General features: G+C 37.2%; 2 protein-coding genes across 2 annotated transcripts in view; both read right to left on the reverse strand.

Annotated features, from left to right (window-relative positions):
• Window positions 1-97: 97 nt before the first annotated feature.
• Window positions 98-19,835, reverse strand: LOC136834343 (luciferin 4-monooxygenase-like). Its single transcript, XM_067096851.1, has 7 exons — window positions 19,713-19,835; window positions 19,122-19,317; window positions 17,300-17,446; window positions 16,847-16,967; window positions 8,190-8,417; window positions 4,808-4,973; window positions 98-1,823 (listed from the first exon to the last, which is right to left on the reverse strand). The coding sequence occupies exons 3-7, from the start codon at window positions 17,386-17,388 to the stop codon at window positions 1,693-1,695; spliced, it is 735 nt and encodes a 244-aa protein (XP_066952952.1). The 5' UTR covers window positions 17,389-17,446; window positions 19,122-19,317; window positions 19,713-19,835; the 3' UTR covers window positions 98-1,692.
• The window catches only part of LOC136834060 (uncharacterized), a 5,846-nt gene continuing 1,896 nt past the window's right edge, over window positions 19,709-23,658 (reverse strand). The window contains exons 2-4 of the mRNA XM_067096316.1: window positions 22,575-22,783; window positions 20,079-20,097; window positions 19,709-19,834 (exon numbers count right to left, since the gene is read on the reverse strand). Of these exons, the coding sequence (XP_066952417.1) occupies window positions 19,709-19,834; window positions 20,079-20,097; window positions 22,575-22,783 (354 nt within the window). The remainder of the gene's footprint in view (window positions 19,835-20,078; window positions 20,098-22,574; window positions 22,784-23,658) is intronic.

A 23,658-nucleotide genomic window follows, 5' to 3' on the forward strand; every position in this document is an offset into this window, starting at 1 on the left:
TTCAGCCTTTTGTATCCAAACAATAAAAAGTTTTGAGAAAGTTTGCAGCCAACTGCAGGACAGGAGGATTTATAAAATTAGAAAAGAAACTATCATAGAAGGTCTTGTAAGGCTTTTTAATACTACATTGTTTCACTTAACAAGCATGGACATTAAGACTGTTTTTAACACTACATTGTTTCACTTAACAAGCATGGACATTTTGAATCAATTCCTTAGCTGCCTTAAGGAGGCCAAATATATGGCTCAGTATCAGAGAGCATAGAGGCTTGGAGTCATTTCATATGAGTTGCTTAGAATATGCACTCGTGTCTACAAGTCTTCCCCAAATAGCTCTTGAGTCAAAAGTGGTGAACTAGCTGACTCCACCAAGACCACCATCAGTGTACCTCTCGTAGTGCACAATAGGCATTACTAAAGGGTGTTTGGAGCATCTTTTTGGTCCCTAGTTGCATGCACTTTTTATTCTTGTATTTCCTCCATTCCCACCTCCCAGTTTCACCTTTAGGTCCCTGTACTTAATTTATTTTCTGGCTCTCTTTATCTTGCTGTCCAACTGCTCCATTTTCCTATTTTCAGTGTCTTGGGTGCTAAAGGTGCCCAGTGCTCAGTTTAATACCCTAAATGGCATGATTCATTCATTCGTGCAGCTGTGCCTAGAACTTATAAAGTGCAATAAAAACAGAAGGACGTGGCTCACCAACTGAATAATCTTCTAGTACATGAATTCCTCCTCCCTTGGTTTATGAGTAAAGAATAAATCTGTAAAATTATACTATTGGGAAATTGTATATACCCCTAAACATAATGTACAAAGCATTAATACAAGATAAGGTATAAATGTTCACGCTCTGCAATTTATACTGATTACGCCAAATCAGAGTCTGGTGCAGAATTTGCTGCAGTGTCACTTAATGGAACATATATATTCTATTTACTTAATAATTCATATGTTGTTATAGGTGAAATGTCTATACAGTATTGTGATCCACTTCTGTGTCATAGGAAATACACTATCAGTTAATTAAGTGTATCACTCAATTAACTGAACAAACTGTATAGGCTCTAGCAGATTAGTACAGGCAGTCCCCACTTACCGGCGGCATTGGTTAACAGTGTTTTGGTGTTACAGCGCTTGGCAAGTGAATCCATCAACCAGATTTTTGGCATCAGCAAGTGATTTTCAGTCCTGGTAAGTGCTTTATCAGCGTCGGTAAGCAGTTTGTTGGTGTCGGTAAGCGGTTTATCAGTGCCGATGTCTGGTTAGCGGCGCTGTTAAACAGTTTCTCGGCACTATTGTTACTGATTTTCGGTTAGCTGCGATTTTCAGCTAGCGGCGCTCGGCCAGGAATGGAGCCCCCGCCATTAACTGGGGACTGCCTATAGGGCACTGTTCTTTTTCACAGCTTTGATATCAAGACTTATTAGGTATCTTTATGACCTTTCAGGTATGCCTTTTGTTTTACCTTCATTTATTGTGTCATTTTTTAGTCATCCAACTTTTTCTGCCCATCATTGGGGACTCTAACATCAGGTCACATGCAGGTGTTTTAAATTAACATATTGTAGCAGCAAGGGAAAATTTCAGTAGTTCAATGACAAAAAAGTTAATTAACATTGAAGTAAAAATATTTCTGTTAATGACACTAGCCTGATGTACATCTGTAAATTCATAGTAACCCTTGCATTTTTTCAAAGCTTTGATTTAGTTTTTGTAAATTCCTCCTTGAGTTTTTGACGAAGAAGTTTTCCCATCAGATTTCTTGGCAGAGAATCCACAAAGACGATCCCCCCAGTCATCTGTTTATATGGAGCAACACGTTCTGTAAAAGAAGTAAATATATATATTTATCTGTCAGTTAATTAAGTGAACAGATCATATAGGATCTAGCAGATCTATCAACAGTTGCTGGACTAGGTTATCATGCAACATGCAAACTCAAGAAGGTATGTTGTACTTGTTGTACGTGTATTATTTTGTATTTATGGAGTTACTCTTTACAACCATTTGCAAAGACAGAGTTATTCATAACAAAACATTTTTTGTTAGCCATGTAGGAGACACTTGTTTTTAAAGATCTTACATCAGCATTAGCAGTAACAGATATTTTCAGCCATTTTAAGAAAGCAAAAAATTATGTGAACAAATTAAACCGTAAAATTCTGTGAATATCACTAGAATAAGATTGTATAGTGTTCTGTTTTAAAGCAGCGAACTGACAACATGAAATGAAATTGTGAATTAGATTAGAAAATAGCAGTGTGTGAGATGGATGTTGAGTAATGGTAAAATAATGTGTGAGATGGGTGTTGAGTAATGGTATAAAATGACATTATAAGATTTATTAGGTAGTGAGTGATGATATTAATAAAAATGAAGCATAACAACATAAAACTAAATAGGAAATTAGACTAAAGACAATGTTAGAATTCAGCAAGGAAATGAAGAATAGAAGCAGTTGGATTGATCGTTAAATAGAAGCAGCTGGATAGATTGTTTAAATGAAGCCATGCAAGAGCTCATGATGTTAGGGGCTTTGGCCCCTCCATTGCTTTCAGGAAGAACCTGTTGGTTCAAAAGGTACTGAAGGCTGGTACGAGGGTTCGTCAAACAACCTTCACCTCCTTCTACCTTCGGGATGTTGCTTGTAGGTCCTTGGACAGTTTTTCCTAGGGTCCAGTGGTGGCTGCTCAACAAGTTGTGTAGCTCATCCAGTGCCCCTAACTGGACAGGTTGTATCTTGCCTAAGATGTTGGTTGTGAAAGTGAGAGTGAATGGGGTGACTGGCTTCTTCCCTTCTCTTTCTTCTTCTCTCCCGGCAGGCAGGGGAGAGAATTGAGTGAGCACCCAATTTATTTTCTATATTATGGTTGTTCCTACACAATACAAATTCTAGAAAATAGAAGCAAGTCCTACCTTCTCTCTTACAAGGGAAAAGAGGGACTGATAATAGAACAAGGTCGATAGCTACCGTTAGTTTTGTTGTCTCTGACAATTCCAGGTTCTTTTCCTTTCTTTCTAGACAATGTAGACTGGAGTTCCTGTTGTGTTGAAGCCTGGATGTAAGGCTGTTGAGTAGGCGATAATAGCGCCGAAAACCCTGCCTAACGGCACCGTTAACTGGAGATCGGTGCCGAAATCCCACTTAATGGCGCTGTTAACTGGAGATTGGTGCCGAACTCCCCACTTAACGACGCTGTTAACTGGAGATCAGCACCGAACTCCCCACTTAACGGCGTCGTTAACTGGAGATCAACGCTGAAAATCCGGTTAACAGCATCGCTAGCCAAGCGCTGTAACACCAAAACGTCATTAACTGATGCCGCTGGTAAGAGGGGACTGCCTGTAATCTTTCACTTAACAGATCAGAGGGATATGACTCTTTCCTATGCTCTAACAATTGACAGGAAATGAGCCCAGGTGAGCTGAACCACCAGTCAGTTCTATAGCTCACTTTATCCTCCCACCAAAAGTAAGTCTCCCCATAAGTAAAGACTGAGGGTTTGTTTCGTGTATGAACAAATGACAAATTTGTAGTCAATTTGTATTTTTCATAACTCACAAACCTGAGGACTTTATGTAAATGGCCCACCTCAAGCCTCCCCTCATACAGTTACCTGGGCTGGAAGATGACTAGTGCGTCACGACGTATGCGAGGGGAAGAGAGGTCAGGCTCCAGTTACTCTCTCTCCCCATTGGCTAACGCACTCATGCCACCAACCTTGTTCTATTTTTCAACCGGATCCAGCTTGTGCTTTGAGATTTTTCCCATACGTAAAGACCGAGGGTTTGTAAGTTATGGATAATACAAACTGATTAAAAATGTGTCATTTGTCTTTTATTTTTAATGTAGCATTAAATGGACTATCTTGAACCCAAACCAGTACTGTAGTATAGATAAGGTACCTAAAATTTCTCATTTTTATAATAAAAGTTTTCAGAAGTTTATTTTTAAAGAGGCTAATTATTCAAATAAAACTCTTAAGTTATATCTGGATCACTTACAAGCTGCTTAAAATATTGACTGACTGGCTAATTACATTGAGTTCTAAGAAAAATATTATTTCAGTTCACTACGGGATATACCGTATATACAGATTCTGGTCTTTTTTACCAGTACAATATACACATGTATTGTAATAGCCACAATGACCTTTATAACTTCTTGATGTCCTCCCACACTAAAAAGCCTTGACTCCAAAAAACAGAGCAAATGAAGAAACTCACACTTTGAGGGCAGAGGTTTGAACTTGTGTACAGTGGGGTGAAGTTATGATGAATCACTCTGCCATTAAGACAGATGCATTTTTAATAAGGAGAATTAAGTTTATGTTGGTTTAAATTATATTACAAATGCATTCTTTATAACAGTATTCAAAATAAATTTTTTGGAATTTATAGATAAAAATACAGTAAACGGTAATTAGTTACTGGTAGCCATTCTGTGTAGCCACAAGCTTTTGGTCATGAAGGTATATTGCTCTCTACAAAATTAGAACCTTCAGCTTGGGCCAGACTTCATCTGAAAAGGTGATTCATTGTTATAATGATGCTAAGAAAGGAAAATGAAGAAAAAAGCATCCTTTATTTAATCTTGTTGGTCTCCACTGAAGTCAGAGCTTTTATCTGACTGTGTAACTGCACCAGACTTTCTTGCCTTTGACAGATAGTTAAAGGACCACCTAACCATTCTAGAACATGGGAAAGAAAACTTCTAAATATATAAATAGTTACACCTACTGGCATGACCAAATGATTATGACAATGAAGTAGTAAATAACCCTGTTAAAAATATCACATATTTACCACTGACATATTCTTGGAGCTGCTTAGCATCCAGGTGAGCCCCAGGAACAGGTACCACGTATGCCCTAGGAGCTTCTCCTGTTCTATCGTGAGGTACCCCAATTACGGCCACTTCACTTACACTGTCATGGCTGAGAAGAACAAGTTCCAGGTCTGATGGAGATACCTGTTTCAGGATGAACAGATATAAATATAAGTATATAAAAACAAGATGATGGCCAAAATAACACTCTGAGAAACAAATCATAATCCACCAGCTTATCAAATTGGGTAGGATAATTGTTCAACCACTATTCCACTCATCAGAAACTGCTGCAGTAAAGTAATTGATTTTAGTTTTGCAGTAAAGGGAAGTCAGTGAATAATTGCTTTTGCTTCCATGTGTAACTGTTTCAAATGAAAACTTGGAGATTCAACCTGAAAAAATTGGATGAATCTTGATGCTTAATACTTGAAAGCTTACTCATCTGGGTGATAGGACTGTGGTCATATGCAAAAAATTTGGTAAAAAAAAAAGGACTTTGACTTACTAGCAAGCTTTTTTCAGATAAAGATTTACTTGTGAACAGTTATGAAAATAGTGAAGAAGAGAGGTAAAATATAGAGACAGGAAACAGCACATCATCAAACTGTTGTCTACATAGGTGAAAGCTGTTCATAAATTTTAGTTAAGTTAGTTTGGATGCTAGGGTAAAGTCTTTGTCTTTATGTACTGTACTTTGTTTATGCAAGCACACCTTGTTTTCCTTACTGACTTGCTGATATCTTGAAGCAGAAATCAAACAGGTTTTGACGTAGGAAAAACCTACTTTTGGTAGCCACTGTGAGTCCAAAGGAGTTATACTCTCATGGTTCCCCAGGGCTGTATAAGACAGACCAACCAGTTACAAAGAATTCTCTCGTAGTGCTTGTCGGCACAGTGATCGAATATAAAGGACTCAGGACTCGGGGGCTCTATCTCCTGTCCTACAATGATTACTTAGGCTCTACGTCATATTCGCAGATGTGACAACATGAGTCGGCTCCATCTTCATTACATGCCAGGTCTGTATGAGATAAATGTTCACCCCAGTCCCATGCCTTTTTGTGAGGGAAAGTGGTTGGGTTTAAGGACTCACAGCAGCTACCAAAAATAGGTTTTTCCTATGTCAAAACCTGTTTTTTAATAGCGTAGCCACTGTTCATCCTCAGATTTAAAAATATAAGAAAAAAGTATAGAAAATTAAAAATAAAAAGCAAGTCCTCAAAGGTTATATTGGGGAGCGAAATATTGGAGCCAACTAATGCTTCCTTTCAAGCCTTAATGCAACACTCCAGAAAGTCGCAGAGTGCTCCCAATAGGGTCCACATAAGTGTTTTGGCTACTGTAGTGAACATTGTTCAACAAGACACTGGAAGTTCTTAAATTAGGTGGAGCCTAGCATAAAATTCTGCCATAGCTGTCCTGAGATTTTTTCTTTTAGGTGTCCCAAATTGCTGGGTAGCCATGTCCAATGGGAGCTTTTTCCTCTCATAAGGGAGGAAAAATATTGCTCATTCCTTTGTAACTTTTATCAGATACTGGGATGTTGGAGACAAATGCCTTTATTTCTCTCATAAACTTGTTTCCCAGTCATCACAAAATTCTTAAATTCTGTCTTCACATGATTGATTGTCTCGTAAAGGGTTATCAGTATGATTCTCTGGGGTAGATATTGGTGCCCATACTACATTCTGATTTGAGGTTTTATTGTCTGTCCTGGTCTCAATTGTTACCAGTCAGAGCTCTGGGAGTGAGCAGGCTTTCCTTATTATCCACTGCGATTTCAACGGGGGATCTAGACAACTGATTCAACTTCTTTTTGGGCTTAGGTTTTTTATTATCATGTTCCCATGACCGAGGTACATAATTTTCTGCATAGGCCAAGGAAGTCACAGCATATATTTGGTCCTTATTTATACCATCCCTATATATATGTCCATTGTGCACTTGCCCTAACAAAGTTCTGGACTGAAGCCCAGTTTATTATGGACTTGTGATTATTACAAGTTTACATCAAACACTGAAATTTTGTAAAGATCCATACACAAGCCAGCTGTTTAATTTAGTGCTCTATTTACTGATAGCATAAGATTTGTATTGCACCATATTGAGGTATCAGCCTGTTAGATTAAGCCTATAATTATCTTACTGTATTACCATTATTGCCAGAGTAACAATAGATGTGTAACCTTGGGGAGACTAATTTCATGAAGCCTATGTATCTTTTTGCAATTTTGAGTGTTTTATAAGGAACATTTCACAAAAGTAAAATGATGGAAGATTTGTTTTGACTAGAATTTTGGCAACTGTGTCCAAACAGGAAGGCTACAACTTCAAAGAATATTTTTAATAAGTGCAGGTTACACAACTAGAAAGTTCTTTTATGGAGAATGATTTTATCTTTGAAAATTACACTGTGGATTCTGTGTTTTTAGAGCAGTGGGATCCAATTACATTTGGAATTAATACCAATTTCTCAAAAATCATGCTCATGCAGGATCATTAATCCAAGACATTTTATTATTACATTTATGTGGTAATGTGATAAATACATAGGGATTAGGATACTAATATAGTGATTAGAATTATTCTTTCTGCCAAAAATAAATTAATCATTAATTTCTTGAGTGTACTGACACTTTCACAGTTGTTTAGATGTAAACATATAATTATTTACTACAATACATTTAGTCTTTGTACATGTGCGTAAGGCTTTTCCCCTAGCAGATTTACTCGTGTGGTCTGTTGAATGGGAAATATGCCTTATGGGTTAATTTAAGCCTAACTGAGAATTGCTTCTTTGGAGCAGTGAAGATATGCTGTGGTTTAGCTAGAAAACATTTCAGAATTGCTCAAGAAGTTCTATTAATGCCAGTCTTGTACTTTGGCAGGTAGTTTCCCAAAGGCAAATTGGCAATGTTTTGACATTATTGCTGTTTTCTCCCCTTAAAACATTGACAATGAATAAAGTGTTGGGCAGATGAAAATATCCTGGCCTGGACAGACTAGAACTCAGATTAAGGTATGTTGATGAAAAAATGTAAAAGTAGTTAATTTAGATACTTTAGCTGGACAATGAGTGATTTTATTTTTCTTGTGGGAGTGGGTACTATAGTAGCATCTGTGTAGAGTAGGAAAATTTATGTAGTGGACATCATGGGACTATTAGGTGGCCAGTTTCAAAGCTCCATCATTGAAATCATTAAGGTTACTCTAGATGATGCAGTAGCAATTAAACTACAATAGCTGTTGGATTATAATTGTGGAAGAGCTCAAGAAACATTACAGTACAGTACTGTTGCACTGCCACCAGTGCTAAATGAAAGGAGATTCTGCTAATGAATCTTTGACAAAATTTACCTGGAATCCTTTAACTTTGATTAGATCCTTCATCCTGTCAGTGATGTAGAGGAAGTTATCGTTATCAAAGTAACCAATGTCACCTGTGTGGAGCCATCCCTCATCATCTATCATTCCCTTTGTAGTTTTGAGGTCATTAGCATACCCGACCATGTTTCCTTGGGATTTGATGCAGATCTCTCCCTCCTCGTTGTCACCCAGCATCTCACCAGTGGTAACGTTTAGCACCTGAAAGGGTTCATTGGCATCAGAATCACCAAATCCTAGTTATGGAAAGAAAATTTAAAAAATAAATGGAATGCACTGTATTATGTATCATACACATTTATACAGAGGGCTCATAAGCAGTGCAGCAAACTTCCAAAACATGGCGTGACATTTGTCTCAATCTTGCATGTCCTTTTTCACTTCTTGTGTATTCAGTCCGGTCCTTTCCAATAATTATTTCATTTCATGTATCCAGCCCTTTTTAGGGTCTTACAACCCTTCCTCCTAGCATATCATATCCAAATTGCTCAGTCTGAACTTAATCCTCCATTCTTTCCACAGGATTGAACCTTTTTACTGCTTCTGCATTCTATATTTTTCACCTTTTTATTCTTATGACATATATGACGCTGAAAATTTCTTTCCATTTGCCAGCTTTTTTTCTCTCATTTACATTAAGCATCCACACTTCGCTTTATAAAGGAGAGTTAACTTAACAATTCCTTCATACAATTGAATATGATGCTACCATGGTGGTAGTCAGAAGTACTATGTGGTTACCACAATCCTAGGATGTGCCAGTGGCTTGAGATGAAACAGCACAGTATCACAGGGCAAAGGTCTGCCTAATGCAAGTTTGAGCAGGAACCACACATCAGATTAGTCTTTTACTGTGGACTACTACTGTGGTAGCAGTGAGTGGTACATGTTCTCTGTTTGGTCTGCTAAATTAAAAGGACTTGCAGCATGAGTTAGAAGGGAAAGGTAAATGATTGGGAGGCATAAACAATGATGCAAGGCATTTTCAGGTGGGGGTCGGAGGGTGAGATAGGTGTCATTTTACCAGGAAGGTAGAGGCAATGATCCTCAGTCTCTATAATTCATGTGTCTTCTGTCGCTGACTGCAGGGAAGTCTAATTAAACATTAATTAACCAAAGCTGATCGATGTCTGGCTTAGCCATTTTAGGTCTTGGGAAATGAAGCAACAATACTAAATATACTTGTGAATAAGGCAATTAAAGACTTCCTTGTGATTCTTTAAGAGAAGAAACTTATTTGAGAAACATATCAAATTATAATTGAGGGCAATATTGTAATTAAAATATTGCTAGAAATATCATATGAAAATATTAAGACAATGTGACACCACTTTCCTCTTGTGTTGCCAAATTGGGATGATAAGGAGGAAAACAATTATAGTTTTTGGTCAGTAGTTCTGGGTCAGCCCATTTCCTTAGCTCTGGGTCAATCCATTTCATTAAAGGAAACTAAGGTTACAGTACTGCATACATATTTCAATTTCCAGTAGATCATACTACACTTAACAGGCATGCAATTGTGACAAATTATGGTACAGTAATATATAAAGCATAATAAAAGTGCCAAAGAAAAGATTTAGTTTAAGAAAAGACCAACCAGCCCTACAAATAATAAAAATTATGTAAATTATGCAAAATAGTCCAAAATTATGAATTTCCATTTCAATTTATATTTCAGTTTGATTGAATTTTTGCTCATATATCCTTTGTATGAAAATGTATCATTCTCAAAAGAAGCTTTAACTCAAATTTGCTGTTATATAAGAAAATGCAAGGAAGTACGGCAAAGGATTACAACAGGGCAAGGTCAAACGAAAAAATATCACCAATCTGAGAGCTACCTTCAAGAAATGGAAATATGTCACTGGGGTAAGGAAACAGGGCTCCCCATTTCTGGTTTGACAAAAGGATTCCAATTAGCAAATTGCCTTCTCCTTCTGACTCACAGGAGCCACTCTTAGAGATGTTGTTGGTGAAAGAAGTGACGATTTCAGTCTAATCGGTCTCCACAAATTGCAATGATCATATGTGAAGGATTAAAAGCACAGTTTAGAAGAGAAGAAAAGAATGAATGTATAATATTAGAAAGAATATACATAAATAATAGTGATGCACAATAATAAAGGAATAAGTTAATAAACAAAAGTAGAGAAATTGTGTTTGTGATTTCCTGCCCAACCCAGGTTTAGCTGCAGGTTTGGCTGCCGCTCACTAATTGCTCTCACAGCCATTTGCCTGCATGTCATTCCTGTTGCCACCATGTGGGGACAAATCACCTGTAGCTGCTAAATGGGCTATAGTCCATGTTAAAATGGGTCAGAGCTTGCTAGTAAGTCAGTTGCTTATTTGCTTCCAGTGTATTTTTTTTACACTGGTGACACTGGTAGACCAGTCATGTCCTACCAATAAATAAGCCACTAGTAAACTAAATTCATTATATTGGCTCTGGTTTTGGTGTCTCAAAAGCAAAATGTCATCCTTTACCAAACAGTAGAAACTACTGATGCAAAGATACACTGATGGACTGAATAAAGCCAGAGCTGAGAGGCTCTGCATTTATTCTCGATAGAGTTTATGCTCATCCCACTAACAGGGTGGGCCCAACACGGATCTTGTGCCTAACCCCCAGCAACTAACAGACTGAATGTGATCATACCTACCACTGTAAGGTGATTGGGTAAGGAAATCTGACTAAAATGTCTGACAACAGGCAAACGTGAATGCCATAAACCTCTATCTGTCCCCCTTCTCAACAAATGAACCATCAATCTACCATCTTTATTTATTTGAAGTTGCAGGAGGTTTGGATTGTTTGCCATATAATGAATAATATAAATTTTGTCGAGGATGAGGTCCTTCTCACCATGGAGGCCCGATCGGGGGAAGAGCAACAATGTCACCTAAAGTGGTAACTGCTCTGGGAACCTCACCTGGATATACACCATACACACAGTGCCTTGAGGGTCCTCAGTCCGTCGAGATCGGACCCAGTATTGAGGGCATGATTTCACATGAAAATTTCCCCTCCCTTAACCACGGTGGGTACTCTAGTTCTACAGGTGGAGTGGTATGCTGTCCAGCTCACCCTCCTTCAAAGTTATAAGAGAAGTGGTGTCCTTAATTTAATGCCTTACAAAGGTTGTCAATGAAAGAGGAAGAAGGGAAGGGGCAAATCAATAGAAGGAGGAGTAAAAGAGCCACAGGTCCCAATGTTTGGTTGAATCCACAGTGGAGAAAATAGGCGTAAAAGAGCATACTCTCCCTGCAGTGGATCCCTAAGCCCCCCAACTTGTCAAGGGGTTGGGATCAGGAGTATGTGGCATAAACCCTAATGGGATATTTCCCGTCTTTTTTAGGAAAAAGACTGCTGATTTAATTGCTCCTAAGATTACTACTATTTTCAGAAAATTAGTTTGATTTGCAAGTTTTCCTTCTGTGTGTGAGAAGGGAAACATTGCTGCATTACCTAAGGGACTAAGTCTGCCCTCATGCCCCTCTGAATGCAAGCTGATTTGAATAACCCTGTTTTGTTTGAGGTTTTTGAGAAGCTGCTTCCTAAGCATCTTTGTATGTTTGTTGAAAATAATAACATGCTAGCAGCATTACAGTTTGGGTTCCATAAAGGCCTTGGTATTTGTGACGAACTATTGTGAGTACCTACTGTCTTGCAGGTTGCTCTTGATGAGGGTGCAGAGGCATGCATGTCTGTCTAGATTTTAGTGCAGGCTTTGACTATGTAAATTAAAAGCACTTACTTGTTGAGATATTATTATATGAATTGTGAATCATGAAGCTCATGTCTACAAGCTAAGATTACTGGGAATTGGTGGATCTGTTATTATTATTTTTAAATGAATTTTCAATAGGCAGAACCCAAAGGGTCTTTGTTGATGGCCAACAGTAGCTTTAGTCACATCATTTCAGGTGTTCCTCAAGGTAGTGTTCTTGGACCTTTGCTATTTATCATCTAAACTAGTGACATGTGGCAAGGTCTGGAGAACAAACTGATTGCCTATGCCAGTGATGCTTTGGGGCATGAAGCTTAACCCTCTAAGACTGAAAGTGTGGTAGCTAGTTGACCCAGAACACTTTTGCCTTTGCATCCTGATTTAACATTAAATGGTATGGTTTTAATGTCTGTAACTCTCAAGATTTTAGGTATAAGTTTTGATAAGAAATTGACTTCTGAGAAGCATATATGCAATACTGTTTTCTCTGAGAAACAAGTTGGTATCTTGCAGAAATGTTTTAGAATGTTTCATGATGAAGCTATTATAGTATATCTAAGGCCGGGTATTTATGATCAAGTTTACCTGCCAGTTCACCCACAACCGTTAGACAGATGAGTGTCCACATGAAAAGAGAAGAATTGTCAATGGACTGTCAACTCCAGGTCATAGTCCTCAGTTCTCACCTTGCCTTCGTCGTGGCAACACTACATGGCTCTGATGGAAACTCTGCTGGCTTTTGAGGAGATGGAGCAATCTAGAGTAGCTGCTGCGGCAATTCACTTAAAGAGAGATGTCTATTCTCATGTAATGTTAATGAGTAAGTTTAAATTAGAACTGGGGTTTGTTTCAGTTATTTATGAAATGGACCATGAAGCCTACTTTCACTAGTAACCCTTTTGTAAAAAGGCAGGACACTGGCCTAGGCCTATTCCAAATTGTATTTATCACATGAAATATTTATTTTTATTTTTTATCAAATGATTTGGACTCACAATGGTCTACAATTAGCACTGCAGGGTCTAACAATGAAAAGAATTAGGCCTAAACATAGTTTATTCATATTCTGGTCTGATTGGCCGAGATCCTTCCCAGGCGAAATCCAGCAGTGAACTGCCATAAAATTGTTGCTTATCTGTCCACACACGCGATCACCTGTCGCAAGAGTTGGGGCTGTTCCTCATGAGTTACTGGGCAGTCTTATTGTCTTTATAGTAGGTCATAAGATAGATTTTTTTTGTCTATGTAGGTGGGTTTTACATGGGTGCCGATGATGTTCTTCAGGGTTGCCTCGTCTTTCTTATACTCAGTGTTCATGTAGCCCTTGTAGAACAGTCTAATGGTCCTCTCACCTTTGCGAGGGGCATGATTCTCCTGACACTACCACCTTTTGATGGCATTTCTCATCACCCTGGTGACCAGACAGTAAGTATATCCGTTATCCACCAGTGTTTGGGTGACTTGTTTTAGCTCATCGGAGGTGGTATTTCAAGAACAGTGTGAGAGGGCACGACGAATGTAGGCGTTCGTGACGTAGAATATAAATTTTTCCAGGCATTCACTATTGCCATTTAGGCAGAGCCCGATGGGACCTGCATATGAAAGCCTTGAGGAGTATTGTCAGCAGGGTTCCTCGTGATGCGGAAAAACTTGGAGGGATCTCCCACATATGCCTTCAAGTTTCCAAAGGAGTGGTTTACCAAATATCGTGCCCTAAAAGTGGATGCTGCCATTTGTACATCAGTATGACTATGACTTGGCTCTCCAAAAGGATTGACGTTCACTTACATGGAGGGGTGGCCTACCAACACTACGTGAGGGAACACAGCAGTGCCCCCAATGCCTGCAGATCATAAGGAGCGCAAAAATCCTAGACAGTGGAAACCATCGCTGAATGTAACCCAGGAGACCCTTCTCCCTTATTTCGCCAGGAGCATGGCAAGGTGCGCCCCTGGGATGACAATTCAGCTGCCCTCTACTTTAGGCAGCATGCCCCATGACCAAAACTCCCGGGATCTGGTGCCAACCAATCAGCAAGTACATTGGTCAGCCAGACTCTCCTAGATGAGTCATTCTGCCCCTCAGCCAATAGGACGAGCCCTCATTCCCTAGCTTTGACAACCAATGGAAAATTGCCAAAAATTTCCGTAAGCCTGCTTTCAGGTATAAATATGGTATAGACATACCCTTGGCATCATTCGCCTTTAAAGTATGGTAGAAAGCTCTACTGAAAATTCAAGGAATAAATGAACTTTGGGCAGCTGTTGTATGATCTACCTGCTGCTACAAAACCCATTTGAGAGATTGAGAAACTACAATACAAGCTAAATGGCCATACTGTTCAGTGAAGTTTGCTTGAGAGAGGGTGTTCTTCCAAGATATTATTACAGGTATTATTATTAGTATTATTATTAGTCTGAAAAACATCACAATGAAAGAAAATGAAATAAATCAAAATATCCTTAACGTCATTTCTTAAGAAAATGAAGTACAGTAAATGACAGGTCTCACGCAAAATCATAAACAAAGGATTTGTGTTAAGGAAATGATTTAAAAGGGAAATAGATCTAGCTATGTTGCTTTTTCTATTGGACACACCTTGGTGATCCTGGAGTGTTTGATAGGCTATAATGGCGAACATCCTCAATGGCTGTCCCTTTTCTGTTGTCTATATGTTGGCATCTTCATCTTGCCAAAAATCAGAAAGAACATCAAAACCATATCAGAGCTATGCACTGTCAATTCTTGGGCATCAATACAGTAACACCTCAACTGGACAAACCTTGACTTAATGGACTTTTATACTTATCAGCTATATTATTTATGTTATGCTACCATTTTAGGTGTGACACATTTTAAAATAAATATCTTAAATTGAATATTAAGTGTAAAGCACAAGTTAGTTTAGGTTAGGAAATGCAGAACTGCTGTTAGCTGTAAGATGTCTAGAAAATATTCAAGTGCAGGTCGTAATATGGTACTCAAGAGACTTTGTTGTGTGGGGGTAGATGCTACTTAACAGATGCTTTGGAGGTATAGCTTTCTTTTAAGTGTCAACCATCAGAAGATGTTAAACTCCAGCCAGCAATGAAGAGCTACAGGAATGGTGAACCACTACCACCAATTTCTCCCAAGAATTACACAAAACATGGCTACCTCTACAATGCTCTCAGCAGAAACAACAAGACTCTCAATGCCTTCAAAGCCACTAATGATGCTCTGGCAAGCACAACCACTCTGGTATTCCAAAACCCTTGGGCCACGCTTATGCTTGCAAAGGGTGTAAGCAAAGTCACAATGGGCAGATAACTAAATAATCAGTTAGCTGAACAATGCCACTAATTCTGGCAGAATGAAAATACAGCAACTTCGACAGAGGGCTCCCCAAAGTCTGTCAGAGTACCAGACACTTCAGACTCCTCCTCAAAGATATTTTTAGCCAAATGTACATGCTTTCACCAAAAATCATGACCCACTCTCCACCCATCAACAGCATTAACTCTTAGTGATCGCCAAATTTGCTTGTACCATGCACCATATACCAGGCAAGGGAAAATGTGGTGGCAAATGCTTTATCCAGAATAGAAATCCTTCGGGTCCAACCATAAATTACGATGAACAACTTCAAGACCCTGAAACAAATGACTACTACAGTGCCATCACAAATCTATACTGTAATGGGAAGATGCCCTATTTTGCAACAAGGGATGAACAATCCTTTGCATTACCAGCACCAACAGCCTGTGACTTAGTGACAACGACTGTCCGGAAAAAAGTATTCACTCTCATACATAACCTCTCCTACACCTATGAGAAATTGATGGCAAAATTGGTGACACAAATTCATATGGCACGAGCAAAAAGAAAGGTGAAAGCATGGACGAAATATTGCCCTAAGGTGCCAAACAGGTAAAATAACCCAACACCTGGAATCTGGCATTTATGATTTCCCTCAACTTAAACGCCTGATGGTTTGGCCACTTACACATGACATTGTTGGCCCCTTACCTCCATCTGATGGATGCAGGTACACCTTCATGGTAACAAGGTAACAATAATATCCCCACACCAACCTATCCAAGTGGCTGTCAAATATGACCATCAAAAAAACTCAATCTGTGACAAAGCTAATTGTATGAAACAATCTACATTACTTTCTTAGCATCCTGAAAGCCAATGGCCGAAAAGAATTTTGGAGAGGTGTCTGTATATCTTATAGAGACCTGTTTGTAATTTTTTTCTTATTAAATTGCAACCTAACACTATTAGTATCCAAAAACATATTTTACTGAGTAAGATTGTGGAGAAGGGTGTCAGTTCATATCTTTTTATGTTACATTCTGCAAGACCTAGTACTTTATCAGCATCCTGAGAGGTGTCAGCCTAGTAAGGATGTGGAATGCCAGGCATTACATTGTCAAAAAAATTACCTATCACATGTATATATCTCCTGTAAACAACCCCAGTGGCATATGAGCACATGTACATGGCTTTGCTGCCAGTCCAGGTTTAACTGTCAGGTTCAGCAGCTTTTCACAAAGCACTCTGGCCCCTAAATCACTAGCATTGCCACTACATGGCCTCAACCAGGTGGGCTAATATGCAGGCCCAAGACCATATTAAAATGGGCCAGGACCTGCTAATAAAGCAGATTTTCAGGTACCCTTTGAGCAAGAGGCTGTGTTGGCCTAAGGCCAGCTTACTCGAGAACAAGCTAGTAAAATCAGTTTTGTATTTGCATCCTTTGTATGAATTCCTTATATACTCTTAAGAAAGATAACTCAACCCCATGATTGTTGAAGTTTGATGACATTGGTATTGAATTGATGTAAGTAATATAAGACAAGGGTTAAATAATATCCACAGATCTGGCGAACTTAAAAATACAGATATAAAGATTACCTTGATTCTGACGTAGGGCATAATTCGTCCTACAGACCCAGCTTTGAACCCTAAGGCTCCTCCATTTCCTGTAATGCCTCCGGTTTCAGTGAGACCATACCCACCCCAAGACTCGTCCAGTCTACAGAATAAAGGGCCATCTGAACTCATGAAGCAAATTTGCATGAATGAAAAGGACTTTTATGCCACTTTGCACTCTCACTTCTGCCTTGCAATTACTGGAATGTTTCTACTCTGTCTGACATTTTTAGTGGAATGTGGCATAAAATATCTATCTATCTATCTATTCATATATGAGTAATTTTATATAAATTCAGATTTCGTGACTTTGGAATAATCAGTCATTGGAGTAAAATTAAAAATATCACTCATACAATTCATATTTCTCAGCTATTTAGAAATTATTGAAGGAAAATCAAACTGTAAGAATGAACTATAAACAAATGAACACACCCTTTTTGTGAATGCATTAGCACTTTCTTCTCTGAGAGGAGATGTGGCGCTAGTGAAGGCCAAGACTGAGGAAGTGTCATATTGATCATACAGTGGCGTCTTCGATAAGAAGTTGACCAAGTGGGGAACTAGAGGGCAGACAGTGACCTGAAAAAGAATCAATATATGTAGAACAGGGTGCACACACAAACTGAACTGAAAACAACGATCATGGAACGTACATCAATGCAAATAGAGGTTAGAAAAGATTCATCTATTTATGATAAATCAGAGAATTATGAGAAGGGCATGAACATCAACGCAACCCACTCAGCAGGAGGGGAGGGGAACTACTGTGGTATCTCAGTGAGTTCAGGAGGACCTCTGATGGTTTTAGTGTGGTAATACTAAGTATTACTTGTACAGTGGGTTCACTGAAGGATTTTATTCTTTTGAGAAAAATGCCTTGAGGATGGAGAAGCATCCTCATTGGTTTCACAGTCAAGTATCTCAGACCCTGCTACTAGTAACTCTGTAAAGTCCCTGCTCAACGCGTTCTCTGTAATGAACATCCCGTTTTCTGCGGTGCCTTCACATTCGACCTAGGGTCGGACGAACAAATTATTCTCATCATTGTGAATTGTATATTTTATTGTCTGTTCGAGTGACCATGCATTATGTATATGTAACAGGGTATTTTTATAACAGTCCAGACATTGTTAATCATTATGTTTTCTGTATGTACCTGTCCTGTTTTTGTAGAGAAATAGTTTGACCTCAGGTCACCTGTAAATCTTTGTACCCGTGGTCTCTGCTATACGAATGTTCCTAATCAGAATTATAAGCGGGTCGCTTCATCAATAAACCAGCAGTGCTTGTCTTCCTGCTCATTATTTCGCATCTCTCTCACAACTCCCTTGACAGACAACGCCAATGCTTTCCCATAGAGCATATACAGTATATATATATATATATATATATATATATATATATATATATATATATATATATATATATATAATATATATATATATATATATATATATATATACCCCCATAGGGGAATAGCACTATCAATGCACCTCATGTGGACACTGTAGGCATTACTTAAGGTTCTTTGCAGTGTGTCTTCAGCCCTAGCAGCAACCCCTTTTGTTCCTTTTACTGTCCCTTCTTTTATTATTTTTTCTTCCTTCTTACTTTCCACCATCTCCTAACAATTGATTCATAGTGCAGCTGCGAGGTTTTCCTTCTGTTACACCTTTCAAACTTTTACTGTCAGTTTCCTTTTCAGCATTGAATGACCCCGTTGGCCCCAGTACTTGGCCTTTGGCTTAAATTCAACATTCAATTAATATATATACCATATATATATATATTATATATATTATATATACTGTATTGTATATATATATATATATATATATATATATATATATATATATATATATATATATATATATATTTATATATATATATATATATATATATATATATATATATATATATATATATATATATATATATATATAGTATATATATATATATATATATATATATATATATATATATATATATATATATATATATATATATATATATATATATATATATATACATATATATATATATATATATATATATATATATATATATATATATATATATATATATATATATATATATATATATATACACACTATATACACATATATATACATATATATACTTATACATAAAAGAAAATGATTGATGAAAGCTGCTTGTCTTCGAGTATATCTGCATATGAATGATTATATATGTATTTGTGACATAAAAACGAAAGATTGCTTGTGACTTCTACCTTATGCTTTTCAATTGCATGGAAGAAAGTGTTCGGTCTAAATCTCTTCAGAAGGATAACTGTGGATCCTGGCACAAGCACACCCATGCCGATCACGAAACCAGACAGATGACACATCGGCATTATTAACAAAGGTCTTTCAAATACTTGTTTCCCACCTGCTGCCTGTTCCGGTGATGATAGTGATTGTAGATACCTGAAAGTCGAGACTGAAACAAGTTAGATTTGAAAACCTGGCTACAGGAACATGAGTAAAGACTACAATAATAGATGGCCGCATCTGCAGTCATAGAAATCAGTGAAATGTATGAACAGTAAATTCGAGTTTTCTGTACGATTTCCATCTCGTTAAAGGTTTTAAAACAAAGTTTTTCCGAATTGTGCACTACGGTTTGATAAGATTGATAGTTTAAGCAATTAAGGAATATGACTAGTTGTGGGATTGTTTAAGCAATTAAGGAATATGACTAGTTGTGGGATTGTTTAAGCAATTAAGGAATATGACTAGTTGTAGGATTGTATTTTGATGAGGTTAACTTAAGACAAATATTTTAATCATTTCAGTAATCAACACCCGAAGAATGACCTTACTTATTGATGGCGTGACTCAGCAGGAGGTTTTCGTGTGACAACAGAACTCCTTTGGGGAATCCTGTGGTTCCAGAGGAGAAAAGTATCAAGGCCACAGACCTCTTGAAATCTAATCCATTCTCCTGAAAGATGAAACAGGAAAAAAAGGATTATTAAATACCTTTGATACGCGTCATTTTGTGAGCAGTTTTGATTGGGTAAATTTCTTTTATGTCGCAAATTTTCCATTTAACACGAACTTCATTCGTTAGCAGTAAGATTGAAGAAAATATACACAAAAAACTTTTGATATTTGGAATGGCTCTCATTGTAACGAGAGATTGAAGAATATTCTAGTTACAGTGTTTTGTCAACATCCTACCATACCCTGCTTGTACATTTTAACCTTCAAGAGAAAGAGATCAGAAACTTAAATTATAATTAGTCTCCAAACACATTCGGTGGGCATGGGTCCAAAGATATAAATCATTGTTATGAATGCCGAATATAAACGTAGAGATGTGTTCACTTTTATCGGGATTATGGGGCAGCAAAAACCAGTTCTGACCTGAGGCTTAACATCATGTACAGAAAACTGTAAAAATCATGTGCGTTTCACAGTCGTTGTGTCGTATAACTGATCGCAGGAAAATTGTCCCGGTGCACCAGTCGTGAAAAAATGCAGAAAGCAGACGCCATGAGATAGCACTGTTCCCATGGAACCTGGTAAGTAGTTATGGAAACTGCCCCAGATTATCAATTTGTGACTGATTAATGGTCTTTTTTTCAGGCGAAAGTTAAAAAGATTGTGACCATATATATATATATAATTATATATAATATATATATATATATAAATGTATATTTATAAGTATATGTATATATACTATATATATATATATATATATATATATATATATATATATATATATATATATTTATATATGTGTATATATATACAATATATATATATATATATATATATATATATATATATATATATATATATATATATATATACTATATATGTAACAAAATATATATTATATATTATTACATATATATATGTATTTATTATATTATTATATATTATTTTATTAATTAATATTATTATTATACATATATATAATATATATGGAACAATCTATATATATATAAATTATATATACATCACAAAAATATATTATTATTATTATTTTTCAACATATATATATATTAATGTATATTTTATATATATATATTATACCACCTTAATTAGGCCTGAGCCAATCTTAAAAAGAAGGATAACGAGGCTTTGCACTTCCAACTAAATTCTTTCTTTCTACATATATTAAAGCTCGTTTGTCTTAATATAGAATCCATCGATCTGAAAAAAGTGGAAGCATCATGGGGCAAGTGCCCGGAAATAATGGTTTTAATTTTCTTTTTTTTTATACAACTTTCAATGTTGATCACTGTGGGTACAATTGTGGATGGCATTCAGGTATATTTTTATATTATTTAATATATCACCAGAATATCAACAAAACCTGGAGCAATATATCAAGATGGCTCTTTTATGAATCGTTGTCCCCTCCTCCTACGGACCCTTCAAATTAACACTGTTCGTATGGAGATTAGAATTTCGGCGAAGGAGATAATGCAAGCGGGTGGTAATTTAAAAGGGAGTTATTGAAGGGGTCCATGAAAGGGTCGAATGGCTGCGGTCGTTAGCAAAATCACTGGATAAAATTCCCAATGATTTTTTTCCACTTTATGTAAACGAGGTCGTGAAAACGGATATTAAACATTACTTGACAAGACATGATTTAGCTGGATCTGACAGTGATGAGGTTGTATAAACATATCTGTGATCCTTGCGCATATATATGTTCGTTCTTCGTATCGTGTTTGAGGGCAATTTCAAAAGATGCTTACTGAAATCGCTTTGAGGAATGGGATGGATTATAATATAGGCCCTGGGACGTATGAGCTCATTCTGCATTGAAAGGGGAAACGGAGAGTATAAAGTTTGGAAAACGGGAGGATCTGATTTCAAACTGAAATACGGTGTTGGCATTAAGGAGAATTGAACAGCCGATGTAGTGGAGAGAATTGAACGTTATTTACAGTAAAGGAATGAAAGTAGGGTTTAACAGATCATTGCAAAGCAACCTTTCATGCCACACACCACTGAGTTCGCAGTGCTGTGAAAAGGTGGGCCCTGTTGCTCTTTCACTGCCCCCACACGGGATCGGTTATTCAGGTCATACTCTCTCTTAATACTACTTGGTAAGCCCATTACACACACGTATATATATATATATATATATATATATATAATAAAAATAAGTTATATTAATTTATATTTTATGAGTGATATACTTAAATCACAGAAACACACAATAAGTTGAGGTTGGGAAAAGATTTACAGTAAAATGTCATAATATTTTACAGTCACATAAGATTTAACACATTCGCAAGGTTCTATTTAAAAGAGAGGAGCTGACCTGTCAGTTTTACTCTGTAGACCTTGCGCTCTTTTCTATAACACCTTGTAAATGTGTTTAAACCTTGTGTTGTTGTGAAATATTCAGATTTTACTATATAAAGTATTGTGATTGCCAATCGTGTGTTATTTTAAGTATGTATGTTATACATATATATACACAACACACATATATATAATATATATATATATATATATATATATATATATATATAAATGATATTATAGAAAAAATGTTCATAGTGATAACTGAAATATATTTTATTTTTATAACGAGAGACTGGTCTGATGAATAGACTAGACTTCAGATAGAAACTTGAATGGATGTTGGGTGTCCTTTTATCTTCTTGCGCGATTTGCTGAGGACTCGATTTGGGATTTATGGAAGTACTAACCACTCTGTGGTCATTATATTGACGGGGGCAAAGGTGGCACCGCAGTACATAACTGAGAGCAGCAGCAACTGGTAGTCGATGTGGTTTGGACTCGAGAACATCACGACATCTCCTTGAGAGACTCCGGAGGACCTCAGTCCTCCTGCGACGCGAGGGACGTTCTCGCGCAGGTACGAGTAGGTTCTGGACTCGCCGCTTTCGGCATCTATCTGTTACCAAAAGAAATTAGAACTTTGCTAAACTTTACATTTGGAATGGTCTCTTTCAGACTGCAGATCACGCCTTTTTGTCTAGAGACGGAATACAATGAAAAGATTACCCGGTGATTTCTAACCCCAATGTCTGTTCTCGGTCGGATCTTTAAAAAAATAAACAAAGTACTTTCATATGTATTCACATTTGCAGAGCTGATAAGTTTCCTATGAATGGTTTACTCATATACACACACTTCTTTGTGACTGGGGGCCATATGATGCAGTGATAGGTGGATATATATAAACAGATAATTTTTAGTTATAAGTCATCCCGACATTGTGGAGGACGATGGAAATGGGGGGGGGAGGACGACTGGAGAGACTTTGTGAGGGACTAGTCAAGATTGTTCTCAGGTAGGAGGAAGTGTTGCGTGTAAACTTCCTCGTTTTGTGAATTCATAAGCTAATGGTTGGTTGTGCCCAACAGTCCACAATGGTGAATTACAAGTGTCGTGATTACCTTTTATAATTCTGGAAGACTGGGCGAGTGATTGCATGATTGTTAATTGGTACTGATACAGTTAAGGTTCGAGTGAGGCAACAAGATCTCAGTTCTTGAGATCTTGGGTGTACTGTACTTATATGGTGGAGAAATTCATGCAGTTCTCAGTAGTTAAGTGATCACAATCTGTGAAACATTACGCGGTATTCTGACGAAAGATATGCAAGTGCGTGCCCTGTTTATTCATCAGCGTAGGAAGAAAGGCCAGATGTAAGTAATTGCTATCTTCTGATTCGACATAAAATAATTGAGTGCCAAGCCAATGAATGACGGGATTGCTTAGTTATGCTCACTATGCTCCAAGTAAATAATTTCTCTTCTCTGAATG

The sequence above is a fragment of the Macrobrachium rosenbergii genome, chromosome 53 (genome assembly GCF_040412425.1).
Source record: "Macrobrachium rosenbergii isolate ZJJX-2024 chromosome 53, ASM4041242v1, whole genome shotgun sequence".
Lineage (NCBI taxonomy): Eukaryota > Metazoa > Arthropoda > Malacostraca > Decapoda > Palaemonidae > Macrobrachium > Macrobrachium rosenbergii.